Source organism: Aedes aegypti, chromosome 2 (genome assembly GCF_002204515.2).
Source record: "Aedes aegypti strain LVP_AGWG chromosome 2, AaegL5.0 Primary Assembly, whole genome shotgun sequence".
In the NCBI taxonomy this organism is placed as follows: Eukaryota; Metazoa; Arthropoda; class Insecta; order Diptera; family Culicidae; genus Aedes; species Aedes aegypti.
In genome coordinates this window covers 292396952-292422472 of record NC_035108.1, presented here as the reverse complement: position 1 = coordinate 292422472, position 25521 = coordinate 292396952, and the positions used below count along the sequence as shown (strand labels likewise).

At 36.5% G+C, this 25521-nt stretch overlaps 1 protein-coding gene across 1 annotated transcript in view; it reads right to left on the bottom strand.

Annotated features, from left to right (window-relative positions):
• Positions 1-14885: 14885 nt before the first annotated feature.
• Positions 14886-25521, bottom strand: part of LOC5569194 (protein sister of odd and bowel) — a 36596-nt gene continuing 25960 nt past the window's right edge. The window contains exon 2 of the mRNA XM_001652727.2: positions 14886-15624. Coding sequence (XP_001652777.1) covers positions 15231-15624 — 394 coding nt within the window. The 3' untranslated portion in view covers positions 14886-15230. The remainder of the gene's footprint in view (positions 15625-25521) is intronic.

Sequence of the window (25521 nt, the reverse complement as noted above, 5' to 3'; positions counted from 1 at the left end):
AAGAACTAAATAATATCAAAGCTTCAGAAAAAGCAAAACTTATGTTCTATGTCCGTGTAACATGGAAACATTTCCAGAAACCTGGAGGAAATTACCAGAACTCCACTCAGTGCCGTCGGTGCCAAAAGTGGGGTCATGGTATAAAAATTTGTCGCATGGATGCTAAATGCATGATTTGCGGAGTTTATTCTCGCGCTAAGAACGTCTGTCCAGTGAAGGAAGATTCCACCAAGTTTATATGCTCTAATTGCGGGGCCAAGCATAAGTCCAATTTTTGGGATTGCCCTTCACGCAAGAGAGTCGTCGAGGCTCACTCCAGTCAGATGAACAGTAATATCCGTTACGAAAACGGTCGTTTCCGGAATTTTCCTGGTAGAGTATCGAACAATACTCATTTTTCAGTTAACGATTGCTTGATCAAGAATCATACCCATCAGGAAGATAATAAACATGCTCATTCACAAACTAATTTTAATCCGTCGGGTAGCCGTTCGAATCTTTCAATTTCGAATGTATTTACCCAAGGAAAATCCTTTGCCGATATCGTAGCAGGTTATTTGAGCTCCTCCCCTTTGCATACTATTAGTATCCATTCTAATTGTTTCGAATCAAATGGAAGAAACCTTGCCGCCACAGGAAACTTCTTCTTCGCCTCTTCGTCTACCGAAAACTCTAACAGAATATCATCAAATAATGTACCCAATATAATGATTGATGCAATGTTCAAAATCACCACTATGACTGAAGCAGTCCAAGTTGGTGTTAAATTTACAAATCAAATTGTTATTGGATAACGTTTTTCTAATGGATCCAAATAATAATTTCAATATTTTAAATTGGAATGCTCGTTCTCTGAATGGTAAAGAGGACGAGCTGTTTAATTTTCTTACAGTTTATAACGTGCATATAGCAGTTATTACCGAAACGTATTTAAAACCTGGATCTAATCTCAAAAGAGATCCTAAATTTTTTGTTTATCGTAATGATCGTCTTGATGGGGCATGTGGGGGAGTAGCAATCATCATTCATAGGCGTATAAAACATCAACTGTTTTCGTCATTTGAAACTAAAGTTATTGAAACTTTAGGTTTTTCAGTTGAAACACAACTTGGTAAATATACTTTCATAGCTGCCTATTTGCCTTTTCAATGCTCTGGACAGCAAGTTAATTTGTTTCAAACTGACTTGCGTAAATTGACTCGCAATAAGTCAAAATTTTTTGTCATTGGTGACTTTAATGCCAAACATCGGTCATGGAATAATTCTCAAAGTAATTCCAACGGCAGAATTTTATTTGATGAGTGCTCTTCAGCATGTTTCTCAATTCAATACTCTGATAGCCCTACATGTTTTTCCTCTTCTAGAAATCTATCTACGATTGACTTGGTCTTAACCGACTCTAGTTATCTTTGTAGCCAACTGATTACTCATGCTGATTTTGATTCTGATCATGTCCCTGTTACATTTCAAATATCCCATGAAGCGATTCTCAATCCTATCCGCTCCACTTTCAATTATTTACGAGCCGACATGAATATATATGAAACGTATGTTAACTCTAATCTTGATGTTAACATTTCTTTAGAAACTAAACTTGATATTGACAATACTCTTGAAACTTTAACAAATTCCATTGTTGAAGCCAGGAGCATTGCAATTCCAAAATGTGAAGTAAAATTTGAATCCGTGATTATAGACGATGATCTTAAGCTCTTGATCCGTCTTAAAACGTGAGGAGAAGGCAATTTCAACGCACTCGCGATCCTGCTATGAAAATTATATGGCAGAATTTGCAGAAAGAAATCAAAAAACGTTTTGCACAATTAAGAAACAAAAATTTTGAAAATATAACTTCTCAATTGGACCCTGGCTCTAAGCCCTTCTGGAAATTATCTAAAATTTTGAAAAAATCTCAGAAGCCAATTCCAGCATTGAAAGAGGAAAACAAATTATTATTAACTAATTGCGAAAAAGCTCAAAAACTTGCTATGCAGTTTGCAAGCGCGCACAATTTTAATTTAGGACTCTCTAGTCCAATAGAAAATCAAGTTACTCAGGACTTCGCAAACATTCTCAATCTAGAGAACGTTTTCGAAAATTCCTGGGAAACGTGTATGGAAGAAGTGAGAACTATCATTAAAAATTCAAATATACGAAAGCTCCTGGCGATGATGGAATTTTCTACATCCTCATCAAGAAACATCCAGAAAGTAGCTTATCATTCTTAGTTGACATATTTAACAAATGTTTTCAATTAGCATATTTTCCTGACAAAGGGAAAAAAGCTAAGGTAGTACCAATTTTAAAACAAGACCAAAATCCTGCAGAAGCTTCTAGCATTGTCCAATCAGTTTGCTTTCCTCCATCAGTAAACTTTTTGAAAAGATTTTTTTGAACAGAATGATGGCCCACATCAATGAAAATTCAATTTTAGCCAATGAACAGTTCGGATTCCGCCATGGACATTCGACCACTCATCAACTTTTACGTGTAACAAATTTGATCCGTTCCAACAAATCTGAAGGATCTTCTAGACATAGAAAAAGCATTCGACAGTGTTTGGCATGAAGGTTTGATCGTAAAATTAAAAAAACTTTCATTTTCCAACATACATTGTTAGAATAATTCAAAGTTATCTGTCAAATCGTACACTTCAGGTTAATTATCAGAACTCCAGATCTGAAAGACTTCCTATAAGAGCTAGTGTTCCTCAAGGCAGCATTTTGGGACCAATATTATACAATATTTTCACATCTGACTTACCTGAGTTAACTCAGGGATGTCAAAAATCTTTGTTTGCGGATGACACAGGTCTCTCCGCCAAAGGACGAAGTCTGCGTGTCATCTGTAGTCGATTGCAAAAAAGTTTGGATATTTTTTCTTCACACTTGCGAAAATGGAAGATTTCTCCGAATGCTTCCAAAACTCAACTAATAATATTCCCACATGAATCAAAAGCTCTTCATTTGAAACCTTCAAGTAGACATGTTGTTACGATGAGAGGGGTTCCAATGAATTAGTCAGATGAAGTCATGCTAGATAAGAATTTAACTTTCAAAAATCACATTGAGGGCATTCAAGTCAAATGTAATAAATATGTAAAATGTCTCTTTCTCCTTATTAAAAGAATATTACAAATTTATCTGAAGAACAAGCTTTTGAACATCAAACACATTTTAAGGCCAGCAATGATGTATACTTTTCCTATATGGATCAGTTGTTGTAAAGCCATGAAGATAGCTCTGCAGTGGATTTAAAATAAAATTTACAAAGTGATTTTGAAGCTCCCTTCCGGGTATAGTGTTCTCTCCTCTCTTTTAAGCAGGTGAAATCAAATCATCTGTAAAAATTCTAAACTCCTTACCAATTGTTATTAAATGCTTTGTTTAGTTTTACCAAATTAAGATGATACAATGAAACCTCCATGAGCCGATATTGAAGGGACCATCGACTCATGGAAGGCTGCATCCCATTACCCCGAACGCCATTACCCCGAACGCCACTACCCCGAACGCCAGTACCCCGAATGGGTCACTACCCCGAAAGCCATTACCCCGAATGGGTCATTACCCCGAACGCCACTACCCCGAATAAGCCATTACCCCGAATAGTATAAGATACAGTGCAATATCTTGTTTTGTGGGCAAAATGCGTCTCTAATGGAAACAGGTAATTAATGGCGCGTAAAATTCGTCGGTAGAATGTTCATCATATATTTTCCCTTCTTTTATGTCAGCTATTTTTTCGAAACATCTTGTAGGCAACTATCTTCAGCATTCTTGCTGAGACAGTGCATGTTTATCAGCTCAGTGGGAACTTTCGCAGTTCAGGGGTTCATTCACAAAATTAATAACGCAAAAAATAGCCAACTTTGACACCTAACCTCCCCTTTGTACCATTTTTTGTATGGAAACTCTACATATTTTGTATGGACTGTAACATTTTGAGGATAACCTCCTACAACATGTTTTACCCCCTTCAGCGTTACGAGATTTGTGAATGGGCTTTTAATAAAATAAGCCTTTTGTTGACTGTAAGTTTTTCTTGTCAATTTACCCAGTGTTGTGAAAAACTCAATTTCTCACAACTCACGCTTGAGATGTTTCATGCGTGAGTTGTCAATCACGCAACTCAGCAGTCAAAAAATCATGGATGAGTTGACTCACCTTTTTGACTCATTGTCTCGTATTTCCACAGTTTATTAACACACGGCAATAATTTCTTGTTAGTCTGGTAAAATTATAGTAATCCTTTCTAACGTAAACAACAACATTCGGATTTCACGAGTTTTTGACGGGTTTTGCGACTAAATCATTTTTTACGGTTTGAGTTAATTGAGTTGATTTTGCATCAAAATCTCAAGCGTGAGATTTGCGAAGCAGATCTCTAATGAGTTTGCTCTCACGGGAGAGCGTATTGATTGAGATTTGAGTGTGAGTCTATCAACACTAAATTTACCATTCTTATACATGCGCCTCTATGCCCAGGGACGTCACGGAAATGTTCAATGCATAAGATCCGCCACCGGAGGAATTCAAACCCATAACCCTCAATATGGTCTTGCTGAACAGCTTCGTGATCACCGGTATTTGGACTTCTTTGTGGTGTTCACATTTCAATTTAGTTTTTAAGCAAATATTTTCCATTCTTATGAATATAGGTTGTGCCATAGTATCACGTTGTTACAGAGATCATTCACTGCAAACATAGCTTACAGTGATCATAACTGCAAACATTTCACCAAAAATTTGCCCTTCTTTCTTAAATAGGCTGTTCTTTTAAGTTTTCGTTGGATATGCATTATTCACTAATATTTCCATATAGGACAGCTTATTCTAAAAGAACATATCCTGAAGGCATTCACTAAAGTGAATCCTGCTATAATTCTAATAAAAAATTTCCCTTTCTTTTATCTTCTTTGATTAAAATAGACAGATCTCTTATGGATTTACTTTTCTATCATCATCATTTCTTCATTGTCTTGAATAAAAAAAAAATCTTTCGTGGTTATCTCACCGAAATTTAAATTAATGATACCACAAACCAACAAATGTTTTTACTGTAGCGGCAATCAGAGGCCGCCGTTTTTCTAACATGTACAAGTGTACAACGGAACGGTTGTCTATCAGGTTGGCCTTTAAGCGTGACAATCTCAAGGTGACCTTCCATTACCATCGTTTACGAAACAAAATCTTTAAGAAGATCTGAAAGTTAGTAGCCCGACACCTACAAAAATGAGCAAAGGTAGTTCAATAAGAAACTTTACTACATCCTAGTTTTGTGCATATCATAATTATCCTTTTCATAATAAATTCACCCTTCTTGTCGAAATAGGCTGTTCTTCAGAGCATTTCAATGTGGCTGTGTGAATCTCACCAAAATTAGAGGACACATCCAAACAAAACTTAATATGTAAACTTATTTGCTGAAAAACTAGCTGCTTTTTTATCTTCTAATATTTGAAAAACACATTATTGAACCAAACTTGTTAAATACTTATAAGGAATCGTACAATTATCTCCCCACTCTCTAACTAGAATAAGTCTCAAAGTGTTATGCATTCGGGGTAATGGCTTTCGGGGTAATGGCGTTCGGGGTAGTGGCATTCGGGGTAGTGGCGTTCGGGGTAGTGTCATAGAGTCCTCATGGAAATATCGAGTCATGGAACAGAAATCTTTTTGAAAGCTGTTTTAAGGGGTCATCATAGTAGCCAAGAAATTTTGTTTCTAGTATGGTTCCATGAGTCGACATCGAGTCATAGATTATCGACTCATGGAGGTTTAACTGTAGTGTTTTCTAACAGCTTACCTAGATATAAGAAATGAATATACTAATAAAGATTTAAAAACACCATACGATGCACGGATCTTCGTTACATTGTCGCCTTACTTAAACTAACCAGTGTGAAGTGTCTCTCAAACGATATTGGATGGAACGCAAAACCAGAAAATCCATAGAATGAAGAACCGGATTAAGCGATAATAGCTTCAACCCCGATTTGATATGTCATCCACTGAGCAGAATAGGTCATCATGCGATGGAATGTGCCACTCAATTACAGTTCATTCGATTTCCCTATAGATAATAGATGATAAGGTATCCTACTCACCGGTTCAAGGCTGAGTCAGGTATTTCTGCGTCGACTTCATTCACTACTTACCAGATTCGTCACATTCGATTTAGGAAAGCGCAATGTCCATCACGAAAGGTTAGTTCTCAACGAAATGAAAAGACAAACTCGACGGTGATTTACAACTTTAAATTGAGGTTTTCTCTTGAGAGCTTTATTGCATTTTTATTGATAGAAAAAAAGTCAACCATAAAAACAGTTGTAGTCTATAATGTTGTACATGTTTTATACACTAAGGCTCACTGTGTGCTTTTTTTGTCATCTCATTTTTGGAGCTAATCTACTTTATACACGTGTTGTGACCGACCTGGTATAGTTTTTTTTTGTCGGTAGGTTGGCCGGCTCTTAGATAATAAAAAAACTGAATTAACTCCAACTACGGTTTAGATAATCATTCCTATGAAACCTCCTATACTTCTAATAATACATTATTCAGAGTTCCAGTACTGATCGCGTTTCCTACTTTCTAGGAATAGGAACATCGATAACTCTATTGGCCGCACATTTCATATGAAATAGCTGTGTCTACTTACTGGCTAAATGGATGGAAGATTGAAAGGATTTGTATACCATTATAATCATACATTCAATGATCAATATACAGGGGGGTTCGGCATAATGGTTGAGATAGGTAAAATTTTATAAAAATTCAAACATGCATAACTTCCTTGAAAATGGAAGAAATTTGATGCGTCTGGAAACATCCGACCGATTTTTATTCTAGTTTTTTTTGGGTAACAATTAGCCACCGCAGTTTTGACGGATATCCATAGCATATTTTGTCGCTTTTATTTTTAGCTGATGTGAATCTTCACCTTTGTTGATATGTTTCTTATGAACTAGAATTGAACTGAAGACGGATGCTCAAAACTGAAAGAAATAAGAAGGGTAAATGGTTCGTAAAAAGAGAACATTTGTGTTCTCAATTTGGATTATGTCAAAATGCATAACAAACCTAATGAATTTTTAAGACGACATTTAAGCAGTAATTTGCGAGACCCCAAGTTTCGCTGGTGACCCTGTGGCCCATGTCTGGAACCAAACACGTAAGGTTCCGAATTCCCTCTCAATCTCACGAAGATGAATTTCTCCCTCACCACAATTTTCAGCGAATAGCTGCTTTGCGAAGTTATCCGTCAACAAAACAAATCAAAAATTGATAATCGCACACTTCTACAGCTGTGAAAATTTTCTTTTTCTCCTATCAAAGGAACTGAACATAACTAACATCAGACAACGGACACACGGAACGCGACCAGTGGACCAGTGAAGATTATTTTGTTTGGCGAAAAGTTTTCTTCGACTGGGGCGGGAATCAAACCCACACTCCGTAGCACAATACGCCTAAACGACTGACGCCGCTAACCGCACTGCTATGAAGCCCACAAGATAATGTAGCAACATGGTTAACGTACACACATCGCGATTATTTTTTAAATATTCTTAGTTCAAATCTTGTCAATAATTTTCTGGAAAAGTTGGTGAGCAGAAAATATGATGGATCCCCGAAGTGATGAGATTTTCGGTCATCCTCCATCGTAACTCTAGAGAAACTAGGTGAGAGCGAAATATGATGTTCATGTGAGGAGGCGAACAAGCGTTCTGCTTTCGTGCGAAAAATTGTAGATGATACGAAATTACAGAACCCTGCGTATGGGTATTAAACGTCATGATTTTTCAAGACGATGTCTCTAGAGATATTAACAAGATCTCAAGTTTTAGTGATAATAGGTGCTCCCGGGGATGTGGTCAATATAGACAATGTTTTTTTTTTTAAAGATTTCTAGTTATTTGTGAAACTTTCAGTAACACTCAAGAATCTGTCAACTCTAATGAGAGTTAAAGTTTATGGGAACCCGAGCAGAAGAAAATAACTACTGAATACCAAAATGAGGTATTCCATACCAGATAATTTTCAATGCTTACAACCTGAATGAGGTATGAATGAGCCCTGAATAAGAGGTAAAATACCTCAAATAATACCTTCTGCATATTCTACAAATACCAAGCTGATAAATAGATCAGGTATTGCAATACCTAAATAATACGTGATGTATTTCCATATAAAAGTGAATTTTTTCAATAATAGTTCAATACCTCCAGCAGTCCTCAATACCTATCGAATACCAAAATGAAGTATTTTTAATTGTTTTAAACATGTTTTTCAAATACCATTATAATACCAAAATGAGGTATTGATAACTGAACAATACCTAATTATGGTATGATACCAAAATATATTATGCATAAGTTATTGGCGAGTTATTCTTTGCTCCTCGGGAAGAAACCCCGGTAGAAAGGCGAGTTGCAAAGACTTCTGGTTGCAGCAGTACGTACCAAATATCTCGAGAGATGTGGTCAATTCGGAACATGTTTAGACCAATACTCATATGAGTATCATACGGCAGGGTATTGAGAAACATTGACGAAACCTTTAATTATATAGGAGAGGTATCGACCGTGATGTTTAATATTATTTTGTTTGTGGCTATATCAGTCATGCGACTCAAAGGAAAAGGGAGTCTATAGAAGATTCAAATGATAGAAATGAATAGGTAACCACCCTGTACCAGGTTTCGTTTGCATCGATGGTGTGCCAACAACGTGGAAGTTTACAGTGTTTATGAATATTCTTATTGCCTTGAAAAATTAACCATTAAATGCGCTTATTCTGAGACAAAAACTTCGCATGGAAAAAGGCATCAAGAAATGGAGCAGATCTATTGTTCACAAGAAATGCGAAAGTTCTACGAGAATCTGAATGCATCTCGAAAAGGCTTCGATCCGCTAGCCAAAATGTGTATGGATAAGGCTATCGAAAGGTGGAAACAGCACTCCAATGAACACCTAAATGGACTCTGGCTGAGGAAACGACTACGGCGGATAAAGTAAACCAATCTAATTCAACATTGAGGGAAGTTAAGGATACCATCACTCAGCTAAAGAACAACAAGTCAGCTTGTGAGGATGGCATTGAAGCCGTGAGTGGAAAAAAGGGGTCACTCGTCCCATCTACAAAAATGGCGACAAACTGGAATGTGAATACTAACGTGCGATCACTATCATGAATGCTGCTAACAAAGTGCTACCCCATATTATCTTCCGTCGTCTATAAACCAATATGTTTGTGGGAAGTTATAAAGCTGATTATATCAACGGCCGCTTAATGACCGGCCAAAGCTTCTCTGTACGGCAAATTCTCCAGAAATGCTATGAATAGCAGGTCCCAACACATCACCTGTTCATCGATTTTAAGGCAGCGTACGATAGCATCGACCACAAAGAGCTATGAGAAATCATGGACTAGTTCAGCTCTCCCGGAAAGTTCATTAGATATAATTTTCATAAGATCCAGCCAATTTGTCTGCTTCGCGGATGATATGGACACTGCCGGCAGAACATTTGAAGTGGTGGCAGATCTGTACACTCGCCTGACACTCGACAAGTTTGTCTACTTTAGATCCTTGCTGACGGCTGATATAACGTTAGCCGTAAAATACGAAGGCACATCTTAAGTGGAATCTTAATGGTGAATGCGACAGACTTCTTCAGTGTCTTTCGAGCACTCGACACTGAAGAAGTCTGTATGTCGCAGACGAAATAAGCCTATCTGTCAAGATAAGCAACACATATTAGAGTTTAAAGGTATTTGCTCGCCTTACTAGTAATTTTAGTATTTTATTTTTTTGCAAAAAGTGAAGTGTTAAAGTTCAATTTGTAGTATTCTATCTTATTGATTGCAGTGGTTCATACTAAATCATACATGTCACACTAAAATTTGTTGCAGAGTCCATCGTAAATGACTTTAAGGATGTCGATTTTTTCCTGGATTCCACTTCATATTTTTGTAAGAGTTGAACTAGTGATACTTTTAATTTTCCAACAGATAACTACAAATATTTTCTCTTGTTTATTCAGAAATTACAAACGAAATTTCTCTGCGTATTGGTTTAGAACGTCTATCAATTTATTTGAAGGAATTGAATCACGATTCTTTCTAGGAAATTTTTCGAAATTCCTCGAATTTTATTTAATAATTTATCATGATATTTCCTAAAAAATTCTCTTGTTAGTTTTTCTGCGGCTCGGCCTTAAACTTTCTATGAATTCCATCAAGGATTTCACCAACATTTATTACAGAAGTATCTCTAAGAAAAACTCTTCACATCCTTCATGAAATTCGATCATATTCTTGGAATCTATTGAAGAAGTCATCAAGAGAACTCTATGGAGAATAGCGATGAACAAAACAGCTCTTTTCAGTGAACGGATCCAATCAGGCATCATGTAGGTACTGTACGATATTTTGCTTCCTCAGTTTTTAAACATTCTTCCCCAGAATCTAACGATTCGATCGGACACGAACACGATATTCGGCCGATTTCCTCTACCCGAACCAAAGGAAAGATGCAAAACTATGCGCTTGGTCGATCAGCAGAGCATTTTCTCTCTTTATCGTTCGTGTTCTAGCAATGCAAGTGGGCGGAGCATATTTGTCTGTCTATGCTGAGAGCACGGAGCAGCAGCAAACAGTACTTGCATGTGTGGCGTGGCGCGCAAAGCAAGGCACGTGTCCAAGCGTCATAATAGAGATGAGAAAGGTACGAAGGAAAGAGAATAGGAGAAATGGAACGTTTTTTTTATAATATGGGTCTTTTCAATCGGAATCGCTAATGCTAATCGAATATAGGCTCCCCCAAATTAACGATTATTTTTTGACGACAGTGACGAAAAATCGCAGCGATTCCGTCGTTGTATCGCTGCAAGCACTCTTATATGATATTATCTAGAACAACGCGACGAAAATCGCAGAAAAATTGCGCCTCCGTGGCTTGGGCATGCTCATAAAACTGTACATGAAGCGAAACATCAGCGAAACCGCGGCGATTGTTTGTGGCTGTCGCCGTAAAAAATCGCCTTGATCTGGGGGAGCCTTAAACCAACACTCGCTAAAAAAGAGCCACGGAAAACTCGTTCAATTGAGTGATTTGGCTCGATTCACTTTTCATCTCTTTAATGGAGAATTCCTAGATAAAATTGTTGAAAAAATCTCTGATGAACCTGGAGTAATTCCAACAACAATCCAGGAAAAAGTACACAGGAAAAATTTCTTTAAAAATTTCCGATTATCGGAGGTGTTCTGCAAACTTGTATGAAGAAGCTCAAAATATGTTTCAGGAGAAATTATTAAGATAGTATTACGGTTGTATAAAAAACTTTCCGGTTTACGGTAACCGCAGAGTTCTACCGCAGACATCGAAATCATTGAAGCAAACAATTTAATCATAGTATGTTTGAAAGAGAAAACGATATGAAAAATAGCAACAAACAACAATCATCATGACGGTATCCAAGTTATCATTGAAGCCTACTGATGATTTACCAATGCAAATCAGTGATGTGACAGCTGCGGTAGCTTTTCGTTGAACCGTAAAACGGATACCCAGGTAACCAATAATCATTTGAACAAGCAGCCCAGCAGACTTCTTACAGCATTTGAGCTGCTTCATGTCCTATCAAAGCAGTTTGATAGCTTAGCCGTCTCAAATAAGCAGACGCACTGCTCTTTAAAATCACTCTGTTGTTAAAAAGCATTTTCAATGCAAGTCGTTTTGAGCAACCGAAATGCTTGTTAGTTGCTTTATGACTGCCAAGAAAGAAGAGGCAAGACTATATGTTACGATTTGGAAAAGCGTTTTGTCTCTCTCATACCCTCTCATATCTCTCGCTTGTGTATGCCATTTCTGGTCATCGCATACATTTATTTCCATCAAATTTGGAAGAAAATTTTAAAAACAAGCTTGAATGTTGTGACAGAAACCAACTCATTTATTGTTTGTACCTTCCAGACTCCCATTTTGCTAGCAGATGTACGCTGGTCGTACAAGCGAACCAAATTTAATCGAATGAAAATCCACTATCTTACTCTGCACAGATGAAATACTCTCCACTTTGCACAAATGAATTGAGCATCTGCTATCAAATAATACGACATTAACGAACCTAAATATGCTAGCTTAAGAAGGGCACAAATTCATTGCTCGACAATCAATCCTCTGTAGCATCGTCTGCAGCGCGGAGTATTTACCAATCGTCCGGTCCTCTTTACGAATCGCAATCTGGGATGTGAGCAAAAAACTGCATCATAACAACAAAAAGCTTCAATGACAGAAAGGCGATATGAGAGAAAGAGATAAGAGAATGTCAAAATTTTGTTTTTGTTCTGCTCTCCACCAAGGCGTATCTCTTTTTTTGACAGCCAAGTGCAACGTTCCTGAAGGAGTAGCATTGAAACAGCCCGTTATTTCGCCAAAACCTGCATTGGGGAAGCACTAATGACAGCTATAGGCTTGATGAGCATTTAATGCTTTGCCATGCCAACACATATAATGCTGGATAAATGCTATTTTAAATGCTGAATGGTTACTTGGGTAGTTTTCCCTAAAATTGCAATATCCAAAAACTGTTTAAGGCAAATTACTTTGAAGTGTACCTAGGGCGATTCATTGAAGAATGTCTGCCTACTTGCACGCTGATTCGCCTTATAGGGCTGTTATACGGCTAACATAGGGCATTTCAGCTGTATTTTTGCACTACATTAGCACGCAAGGTGAATTAAAGTGCTATTTGGTTACTTGGGTAAGCCAAAGATTGGAGATATTTCTAGTGAAATAATCGATCAATCCTTCAATAATCTTAGCAGTTAGTTGTGGCGAATAACCATTAAGAATTGAATTTGGTGTTAATTCTGTAATAATTCCAGAAGGAAACTTAAATAATTTTTGTGAGAAACTCTGAACGAGTTTTTGAAGAGCTCTCAGAAATGTCCCTAAATAAATGTTTTGATTAGTAAAAAGTTTAATTTCATTAGGAATTCCATAAAATAATGCTAGAAAAAGGAATTTAAGAATACATTTTTTACAGGAGGTAACGGAGTTACCTTTAAATCTCATAATGATCATCAGGAGTAGTTTCTAAATTCCCGAAGGATATATCTCAGACGAATACTTGAAAACATCTCGAAAAATCTTAGGGTAAATTCTTAGTAAATATATTCTTCGAAAAATTCCTGGATGAATTCTATTTAAGATAACATGGCATTAACCCTTCGAGTTCCACAATAGTTTTTTAACAGATTTCTCTTAAAATATATTGCGGGAAATATTCTGATTGTTTGGTGAACTCCACATTTTTTCCATTGTCTGGGAAAATTTTAGGCGCGAATCCAATATTAGGTTGGACACCAAGAAATGTGCAAAAAGTTTATCATGACGCAATTTTACACAAATATAAAAACTGAATACAATCTTTGAAAAAAAATATCAATTTATCAATCTTCGTAGCAAACTACCAAAGAAACATAATTAGCTAAATAACAGTTTATTTAGCTGAAGTATGTTTAAGAATGACTTATTTAATTCTTATTCAACAAAGATGTTTGTTCGTTAGTCCACATTTTCAAAGAAATGGTATAACTAACTTTCTTATTTCTATATAATATATTTTACATGCTCTAGCAAAGTTGAAACCGTTGTATTTCAAACAACTTTGCCAAAAAAAATCAATATTTTAGTAGCTCCTAAATTGACTGATATAAAGCTTTTTTGCTATGGTGACAAAGGGTGATCCTCATAAAACTGATTTTCTGGCTCTAGCGTTTCAATACTAATATCTCATCAAAGAACTCTATGAAATACTTTTAGAGCTTTGAAAAATGCGAAGGAGTGAAGGAATTTGCTGTCTCTTCTCGTTTGGGAGTTATTTTTTTTTATATTCTTGCGAACACTTTGATTGTGAATATCTCTGATTGGGGCAAACAAAAAAAAATATCTTTGAACGGCATTCAAAAGATAAAATGAAATTGTGAGTTATATCAAAAAATTACAAATGTGTTACTTTTGTAACTCTCATAATATGTCTTGATTGACAAATTATATTGATCAGAAAAAGTTCTACAACTTTCGAGCTAAAATTGATATCAGCAATCTTTTTGTATAACAATTTGCGTTTAATTAAGTTTTAAAAATCAGTCATAGACTACTTTGACGAGAAATTCAGAACAAAAATATTTACTTTCAACTCTCCGTTACTCGATATTTCCCCTAACTCGATGGAATACGCAGTCCCTCAATCTAGCATGGTTTGATACCTCTGTGAGTCGGTACCTCTCTAACTCGATGCTATCTGTTTTAGTTTCCCATATGAGTTTACCTCTCTAATTCGATATTTTCATGAAAAGTTCCAAATGTTAATAAATTTCATAAAATTCAAAATCAAAATCAAATGCATCGAATTAAGTAATATTTATGAATTTCTTTTGATGGATGAGAAGAATAATCATTCGATGTCGAAAAATCTGGTTGAAGTGGTTGAAACGTCTTTCATTCCCTAGAATTCTTCAGCGCGCTGATCATTTTCGCTGTGATGGTAATGAGCACTTGGTCCACTCTGACTGCATAATTATATCGATTTTTATTAATCATCCAAAGTAAATTTTTTGCATATCTCTCGCAGTTTACAGCATTCATTGAATCTGATCAAAATGAAATGGAGTGAAAGTAATTTCTTGTCTAATGGAAGAAAAATAAATTTTTCCCAAGTTTTGTACCTGGTACGCTTCAAGCTTGTTCTTGTTTATAGGAAAAAAACAAGGTCATTTTATGATACTAGACAAATATTTCAGCCGGATGCATCAACTGTTATGCATGTTTAAATTTCGACAAAATTTATCCTTTTTCATCCATTTTGTCTAACCTCTGTAGCTCTGGTTCAAGACTTATGTTTTTACATATGGACGAAATCATTCGACTCACAGTCGCAATTGGGTTCTCTTTCATATTGATCTATTCCAAGTTGAGTTTAGGGTTTCCGATTAACAAATGAAAAAAAAAACATAATTTAATTAAATGTTCAACTTAATCATCACAAATTCCTAAGTCTGTGACAACAAAAGATTTCGTTAAATGCAGCGAAGTACACAAGCGACGAACCTCTCGACGCGCGTCATATAAAACCTATCTCACTAATTGTCAACGGTTTCTTACAAACAAACGATACTAACTAAATAGGACATAAACAATAAAACTTCACAAAACTCGCCTCAATCCACTCCAGCCAGCGCCATCAGGTCGATGGTATTGGTCTCCGAATCGCTGGCGCCCAACGAACCAGACCCACCCGCAATCATATCCAGAGGTCCATCCGGTCCCCCGATTCCGGTCGCTCCTAGATTGTGCGTCAGGCTGTGCCTCCGGAGGTCGCAATTCCGCCGGAACACCTTACCACAGGCGGCACAGTGGTACGGTTTGATGTCGGTGTGCGTGAGCAGATGGGTCTTCAGGTTCGAACGCTGGTTGAAACTTCGGCTGCAAACCGGGCACTTGTGGGGCGACTCCTCCATGTGCAGGATCTTGTGGACGGCCAGGGTCCTCGACTGGCAGAACCCCTTTCCGCATTCCAGACATTTGAAGGGTTTCTCCTTGGAGTGGATGTATCTGCGATCAGTTGTTTCGGCAACGGGGTTTGGACCGAGAAGGGAAGAAACAAAGAAACGAAAACAAAAATGAAGATATTAAATGCCGAATCGTGTGGACGACGCAACATCGAACACGATATATTTTTGCGAGGGAATGAGGAGGATAGGAAAATGTGAAGAAACATGCAAAAGCGATTTTCGAGAATCGGGTTAAAGCGAAGCGTGTGGGGGTTTTGAACGCGAAGCCACGGAGAAATCATTTGATGCATCCATTCGTCCGACTAACCGTTGCACTATGGGTCAGAAACTAAAATTTCGCGACGAAAGTCCAAAAACGGATGTTGTAAAATGAAATGTATGAATATATCTTTATTTTAAACATGAGTGTTGACATACCGACAGTTTAAATCGCTGTTATACAGAATTGCAATGCACTTTATTAAGTCAAACTTTGTTTAAATAATATTTGCGGCTTATTTTAAGAAATTGCACTTTGTAACAGAAAATGGTAACAATAATTGCACAGCAAAAAACAAATACAATTTTTGCGATTCTCAAGGATAGTTAAGCGTTATTATAGTAAATTTAAAGTTGCTGCATCAAATGCCGATTTCAGAAATGTACCAGCACAATTTCGAGCTATAGGTTTATTCATGTTTACATGACATTTAACACCAAGCACGTAAAATAGGAGTTTAACTTTCATGTAGGATATAATTTGACTATTTGATTATTGAACAAAAAATCGACTCATGCAACATGCTTGCTATCTCCATACAAAAACATCGTTTCATTTATATGGCAAAATACAATGATTTTCTAAATAATCAAAACAATAGCCTTTGAGCGTCACAAGTATTATGAATTTTATGGATCGTATTGTTTAACACATAAAGTTTGAATATTTTGTCACACTGAGCAATTAAGGTGATTATAGAACGAAACCACACCTCCAATTTTCAAGAGCACAAGACTTAAGAACCAAACAGCGTTCCAAGTTGAAAATCTATCTCATTGGTCACCACCAGCAAGCAAGAAATTTGATTGGTTTTCAACGTGAACTGTTGTCAGATACTCTCGTCTTGTGCTCTTGAAAATTCAAAGTTTGGCTTCGTTTTATAATCACCTTAAATAGCCATGAAAGCTGAGAATCTCGCATACAAGATTTATGAAATCGACAAATCCTGCATTTTCAACAACCAATTTCTCAAAAACTTGACGTGCTAAAACGGCAATGAATTCAGCAACTTTGGACTAAGCATATGGAGGTATTTTGATGCTTGAGACAAAAAAATGTTCTGTACCCAAGTAACCACTAAACCGTATAAAACGGCACCAAGTTGGTTCTATATTCGATTTAAAGGCTTGGCTAATAGGGCTTTTTGGAACTATAACGCAATTTAGGGCCACTTTTGGCGAATTTTATGGCTTATAAACGGCCTACTCGTTCCGAGTCTTAGAAGTTAGAGGTGTCAAAATGTTATAGCACATGTATCGAAGGAAAAGGAAAAAAAATTTTTTGCTTATTTTCAGTCTTTTTCTATCTTTTTATGTTACTAATCGATGTTGTTTTATTTTGTTACGTGTTCCAGACTCGAACCGAGGATCCTATTACATGATTTCCCCAAGATTTTCCAACCGCTCCACCGATGGTTTAGTTCGCTCAAGATAGTGTTTAAAGCATAAAAGGTTACCCCGCTATCCAGCGGAAGAAATTAAGGATGCTGATCAAGGATGGAAAAAAATCATCTCTAGTGACAAACAACACGGTATTTGAACGGTCTAAGAGGGCTGTCGCTCTTGCAGCTGATTCGAGCTCTTCACTTCGTGCATTTTATCGATATATGAAGCACCCGATGCATCGTTTGTCGTGGGACAAAGAGTTTGTCGGATGTTGTTACAAGTTGCGATCAACTCGAATCATGCCGCCTTCGCGCTATTATTTTTCACGCGGATCATGAGCAAATAATTTCAGAATCATAAATAGCATGTACAAAGGCAAATTTCGAAGGAAAAACGAAAAAATCCTCAAAATAATAAACCTTTGACTCGCCGAAAAATTAATCGCTAGCGCGGATACAGAACGATGCATTATTCGGCGAGCGCAGTTTGTTGTGATTACGATAAAGAACAACCGCGATGTATCATGGATTTTGTCATGATCACTAGATTTCCATCCTTGATGCTGATAATGCTAGCAAGCTCATAGAAGTGGCCAAGGATTACATTACAGTAAAATTGTGGAAATTTAATCCATTTAAAACCAATTGAAGAAGAATTTCAATCAGATGATCTAGCGGCATAAACCCCAAAAACACTTTCATGATTCATTTTGTACTTCCTCTCCCTGTTTTTGCAATGGTTCCAAGTGAGAATGTTCAGTATCAGGAACGATGCAAATCGGAAGCATTCAAATCCTCGTAAATTTCTGGACTTCTTCCGCTGCGGAAAATTTTATTTTTCTGTAATAATTCTGCTGTTGAGAATAAATTTTAGCAATATTTGATCATAGAAACTAAATTTGTTTTGCTTGAAATCTGTATCCATTTTGTTGTCATAAACGTCATGTCACCAAGCCGTTTATGAGAATTCATAGCCCTTGTGTACTGCTTGTAGACACAGGGTTTACAAGCCCTGTAACATAGCGTTATATACCCATATACGGCTAATAACAGGGCTTCTGGATCACAGTGCATAAAAGCATTCTTAAAATGCCTTATGCTGCTAGTTTGCATTGAAATGCCGTTAAACACCCCATTTACCGCTTACATAACAGTGCTTACTGATTTCCTGGGTAGTCTTATTATTTGTGAAATTTCGGAAAGCTAATTTAGTATATTTTACATACTTTATACAGATACAATATTTTATATAGTAACGTGAACTTTAGATTTAACCATTGATTTTACAATGTATTCAAAATGTAAACTATTTTTTATCAGTTTGCCTTAATAGCCTAATCCATCTCATAGTGAAAACTCATTCTTTAAACCATAGTAAAGAAATTTGCTGAAGAGAGCAATTCAATCTCACGGATGGGAGAAGAGATATTCATGAGTTTGTTTGCTATTATTTAGATTCATGCGAGATAACAGCCCTGCAAACACCATTTCGAAATTTCTCCATAGGGGGAGATCCCCCAGTACCGGACACTTAAGCCACTAAATTCATGATTCGAAAAATATTGGTTTTATGTGCTCGTGTTACCCATTTCTGATAAATATTATCATTTTTATAGTGTACAAAAATAAATTTGAAAATATAAGTATGAATTTTGACATTGCATTTTGATGATGTATTTTAGAACCAAATTGATCGATCTTGAAAGGTGGCACCCAATACCGGACACAATCTGGAAATGCTTCGAATTCTGTAAATTTGAACATCATTGAATGTGTTTACTTTAGAAATAGTATATAATTACCAATTCAATGCATTTGCAACATTTACAAAAACAATTTGAGTATATCGTAGTTTGCAAGATGTCCATCAAAAACCTCTTTCTTATATGATGAAAAATAGCACATTTTACGATGTTGTTCTGAATGTTCATTTTTCCTAATTTTATTGCATGTTTGATACCATGGTCGACGGAATCCATGAAAAATGAATGTATTTTGAGACACTCGTGCAATAATTACAAAGATATCATATAACAAATAAGGCTGTCCGAAACTGGGGGACAGGAGGTGCTTAAACAAAATTGTAATTTGTCCATATTTAGTCCAATCATGGTACAAAATACATTCATACTATCAAATTAGGATCATGTTCGAATATGCTTGCGTGATCCAAAGTATTTTTTCATATTCAAAATAATTACTAAATAGGCTCAAAATTAAGGCAATACGTCAAATTTTATGAAATTTTCAATCTTTTGTACTTTTTTAAAAAGGCATGCATATTTCAAGGATGTGTTATTCTACGCAAACATTAGTCTCCATAATAGCTTCCTTTACTACTAATACACCATCTTGATTGGACGATGATTTCTCAATGTTTTGACTTTGTCCGGTATTGGGTGCTGTCCGGTACTGGGGGATCTCCCCCTACTAATTTCCATATAAATCTACATTGGCTTTGGGCCATCTTTAAATCACTACAGAAAAAGCTGAAAATTTCACAGAACACTATTTTAATGGTAAGGATGTTAAGGAAGATATGGGAGATTGGATTTTTAAATTTTGAATCGCCTTAATAGACAACAACCTTTCGAATATTCAGTTCTCAACACTAACCACCAAGTGGCGATACAGGAGTTAATAGTGCAGTTATTGAGCGGTATAAATAAAATGTGGAAAAGTTCAGTTTACTACATTCTCGGAAGTCAATTCTACAATACACTACGATACAAATGATAACGAATACAATTCCCATAAAAATCTCAACACTCCCACCAGATCGATATGAATGAATGTTTCAACGAATCGAAAGAAATACAATAGTAAGGATTTTTAACGGAATTCCTAGAGATAGTTATTAGAATGGATTTTTAATTCTAGATATCCATGAGTACTACCGATATGACGAGAATACCATTAAATACTTGAAATCCCATAACAATCTAAAATATGCTAGATATTTTATAATTGTATGATTGCTGTAATTCCAAGATCTCTTCATATGATACAGATTTCAGGGCAAAACTCAAAAATTTATTACACGCAAGAGTTAGCGACGACCGATAACCACATAGAAATAATATTGCATGTCAAATAATCATACAATCATGCACATTGTATGCCAGAATTATCGTAAATTTACGTTACTAATTGTGTAAAATTACATACCCTAAATGAGTTAGTGCAAATTGTCGCGTAACTGGTAAGAGTCCATGCTCGATTAAGCCATGACAGCGGAATCTGGGCTGCATGTGACGTTGATATTTTTCCTCTTCGCGAGTCTCTCTCAGGTTCGTACTACATGCTCGAAAGAGTGTTTATTAGCGTGGGACAAAATTTAGATTCTCGCTCCAGTCCACTTTTTGGATTGCATTTGGGTCCCATAACAACTGTGCAAAATTTCAGCACGATCGGTGAAACTATATTTTAGCGCCAGCCTTTCAAAGTTTGTATGGGATTTACTATGGGATAACTAACATTTACAAAGACAAATCGTCAGAGGTCGCCCATTGACCTCTATAAAAATTCTGAACACAGGCCTCGATAGGTATTTTTACCACGAAGAATATTGCTGAAGACCGCGAAACAATCCGACATTTGTGAAAAAAGTTACGTAGGTTTGTAAGCAATTTTTCAGTTCAGGATGCTAGGCAGCGATGCAATCTTGCATCCTGAGGTGAAAAAATGCTGACAAACCCGTATCTTGTCACCTTTATTCACAGAAGAGAGGATCGATGAAGAAAAATCGATCATGCGACTTACGCCCTTATTCTAGCACATGCTTGATATCTTCTTCGGCTAATAGTTGCACAATCAAAAATTCTAAAAGTGTTCGGAACAAAGTTTTTGCGAAAAATTTTCGTATGAAAAGCTGCAAGCTTCGACTGCTAGATTTTTAGAATTATGTAAACAGTCGTCATTGTATTGATAGTCGTGCTCAAGTAAATTGATGTTTTCTAATAGATTATAAATGAGCTATCAATCTTCTGTCTCTTCAACGTTATTTTACGTTAGAGTACCAGCAAAATACAAGATAAATGATTAAAATAGGATTTAACATATGCAGCATCAGATGGCTAGGTCAGATACTATTAATGAATAATATCGAAAAAATAATTGCTTGAATCCGTTGATATTACTACCATTAAAATCGGTGTTTTGATTTTGCGAACCTAAGTAGTTAAGGTACAAAAAATATTAAATTGTGTTTGAAAGTAGCATATATTTTCGCTGACTTCAAATGCAGCATTAAGAACTCTGCATAATTAATCAATTTAGATTCAATGATACACGGGGAGTAGATAAAACAGAATCTTTTTATCCCTTTCGGGACGGACGATTTTTCACATTTATGATCAAGTTTATGTTGTTATGTGTTAACGCTCCAAAATGGATTGTATTCTTCATGGGGTTTCAATGTAACTCATTGACTATGAATTATTGATGATGTGAAAAAAGTATATTTGAAATCGGTCCTGATCGAGCCGTTTCAAAACAGCATGTGCTGACAAAAAGCAAAAAAGTATAACTATGCTGCTTCGTTCCGAAGGGATATATGGCACCGTCCACAAATAATGTACCGCTCTAAGGGGCGGGGGAGTAGGCTCAAGCGTTACGGATAACACGAACAAATTAAATATTTCGTTCAAAAAGCATTATGTAGGGGGAGAGGGGTTCAAGAATTTCCAATTTCAGCGTTACGTAATAAATGAACGTTGCCTTAGAAGTTTGTAATGTATTAATACAATGAAGTCTAAAAGCTGGTGTGGACCGGATGTTTTCAAAATTTCATAACATTTTGTAAGGTGTGCACTGCAGCTAAAGTATTTATGACCGCATAGATTCGCTCTTAATTTAAAACGCTTCAAACAATGTGAAATTATATTCTGTAAAACGGCAACGCCATTACAAAGTATGTAAGACGTAACACTTAGAACAAATCTTGATCAAAATCATAGTCACGAAGACATGTACGCCTAATGCTAAAATCGGTGTGTTTGGCTTCAAAGGCAAAGTACGTAATGGACACCTTGGAAATTTAGCCAAATTTGGGTTATGGGGCTCAACTACGGTTTTGCGTTGAAACAACTCAGATTTGAGTAGATCCGCGTTGCCGTGTAGCGATCGGAAACACGAGGCACAATGAATTTTCCTAGGCATCAAAACAGAATCTGTAAATGAACATGAACAACCATTCGGGTGCTCCATACGTTCGTGATCCATTTTCGGATCACTGCTTCTCCCGACGCTATTGACTCATCCACCAGCGTACTTAATTCACTCGGTCCAAGAATTGTGACATTTGAACGAGGTATGCTTCCGTATGCTTTCCACATATTCTGGCCCCGCTCAAGTGTCCAAATTCTTGGACCGAGTGAATGCAATAGGTCTATTCAAAAGACGTTCCAAATCTGCTGGTCGGGAAGCTCTTTGACAGTTATTCTATGGAAATGACTGCCTCGTGTTTGCACCGATCCTCCTCCGATGTAAAAAAAAAAAATTGCATAGAGGGACATATCACATGACAAGGCCTATGTATCACGAGAATGAACAGCGCATGGATAAATAAATCTTGTGAGTGGAAGGGATTCGCGAGCAACGGTGTGTTCATTGTTATTTTTCGGTGTTGCTTCCGTTCGAATTTTGCGATGCTCATCGTGATGCAAAAATGATAAATGAGTTCTGACGAATGTTGGATTGCGAAGATGTGTAGATTATCGTTAGCTAAAAAATCCAACGCAACACCGCTTTCTGATCATATTTTTCATGTGTGATTCAATTTAAAGAAACTTCATACTGTATTGTTAAAAAAACATAAAAGATATCATTGGAATTTGTCTATTTGTTTCATAATAAGGAATTTAAGCGAATTTTGATGAAAATGTACCAATTAACATATTTTTCTTGAATTCATAATCATAACAAATATTTCCAAAAAAATTTAAAATGCATCTCAATCTTTCTAATCACATTTTTTCATGCGTTTATACGTTTGTGTTACATTTAGGTTGATTTTGTTTATTACTAAAGTGCTTGAAATTTTGTCGCAAAATTATGATTTCTGGCCCATAGTGCTATTGTCCGTTCGTTTGTCCGTCCGTCCGGCTGTGCCTTCCAGTTCGTCACACCATCTCATCACAAGTTTTCTTTGCGCCGTGAGGAAGTTTTCGGAGTTGCCTCTCCTTGCCACACGGTCTTGTTTTTCATACCTTTATCGAAGATTAAGCATTAACAGATGTCGGAAGAATAAAAACATAATATTTTTATATTGATTTCATCAATTGTCTAGTCATCTCATCGTCAACGTTCGACACCTCGATGCGTTTTTTTTTTGTTTCTTTATGGCGAAAATGGAGTTGTGAACAGAGGATTTGTTTCAGTCGAAAAGAATGAAATTGTGATATTTTGCTGTAGTTAAATTGTGAGTGTCTCCTAATCGTGTGGCTAGCAGTACCAGTCGCTATAATCTAAGCACCACAATGTGTGGGTTCAAATCCTTCTTTAGTTATGGTTTGAGAAAATTTGCAAATGTGTTATGGGTAAATGGACGTTTGGCCGAATTTTCTTTTTCAATATTAGACTGAATGTTTTTATGAAAAAATGGGACAGTTATGCTTTTGCGAGCTGTAATGTTTATCAACTTGGCTCTATTTTGTACATAATATTTTGTCACAAAAGTTGAGGATTGGTGTGTCATGAGAAGCTGCAAAAAGTGATCAGCTCTTATAGCCGCGGCTCGTACTTCACCCTCACGCATAGACAGACGATAGCCACACGGAAATCTGTACATATTTATTTACAATCCATCGTTCGAGCCTGGTATGAGATCAAGCTTGAAATCGGTCTTTTCTGTTTCGTGTTGACGCGTTGCCTCAACACGACCTTTACAGTACCGAACAGCAGAAAAGAACGCGGAACGGAAACATGTTTTTGATTTTTATTATATTCCTATACAAGACGACGACGACGACGCTGAAAACCAGAACTGACATGCGCTTGTTCTCGCGTGCCTTTTGCGGAACAATCTCGGCAGGAGACGAAGAGCTACGGGAGATCATCCCGCACACCGCCACCCGGACACGCTATGCTGGGGCTGGAGTCATTTTTGATTTGATTTTTCAATTTTGGATATTCATGAAGGAACAAATTTTTGAACATTTTATGAACAAAATTTAAAAAAAATTACAAACATAGTTAAAACTTCATGAAGTCAACTGTATATTGGGAAGTATTTTGGTTATTGAATCACGCGTTTGATTCTTGATAACCACATACAGAGTTAGCTTCTTAGCTTAGTATTCAAGGAGTTATTATTAGCTTATTATTACACAGTTATTAACTGAGCGCTTTCATTGTCTAGTGAAGCATACCCATTAGTATGTCCCAGAAAAATGTGGCAGGCACTATTGGTATTACCCGTAACGCGGGTAGATCACCTTTTCGAGGTGCGTTACGGGGTAAGATCTACCATATTGTACTCTTGTTGTATCTGTTCTTGTAAATACTTATAAGTTACGGTCGGAAGAGTATAAGAGAGTAACAAGCCACTAAGACCCACCTATTTGTCCTAGATAATGAGGAGGTCGAAGTGGAAAAATGGCTCAATCAGCATCTGAGGTTGGTTTCATTTCATGAGACAATTTCTTTCCGAGCTCAAGAGTTTATCTTTCGAAATCTAAGAGTGAAACGATTCCGAATCAATGGAGTAGCAGACCTCTTAACTTCCAAAATAAGCTTTTTGTTTCAAGGAATCTCAATGTCTCATGCGATGGAACCTGTTCACAGTTTCAAAAACGACTTTGAACCTTATAAGAAGAAGCAATAATTTGATACACCAGAGTACCGATACATTGTCAAAATCAGTATCATTCAACCAGCTTAGTGGCCTTAGCTTAGTTTAATGATGACAAACTGATTTCTCCAAAAGGTATAAATAGCGGTATCTTTTTCTAAAGAGGCTCTATGCAAAATGGTAAAGAATGATATTTGTATAAAAAACGACTACTTCATTAAACGAGAAAATATTGTCAGTGGGCTGACATTGCCGGAAGATTGTGTCACGGTTGCTTTCTGAGTAAATCAGTCTCTTTATGCGACTGTTGTGTAATTTTAAAACTACTTCTTAGTACAATTTCACTTTCGAAACGTAATACATATTGAATTCATTCGCACCCGCTATGTTTTTTTCTGAATTTAATCAAACTTGTTAACGAAAAAGGATTGCATGATGCTTCAATTTTTTTTTGGGAATCGATAACGGCTGTATGTAGTTCCTTATTTTTAAACTCTCACGG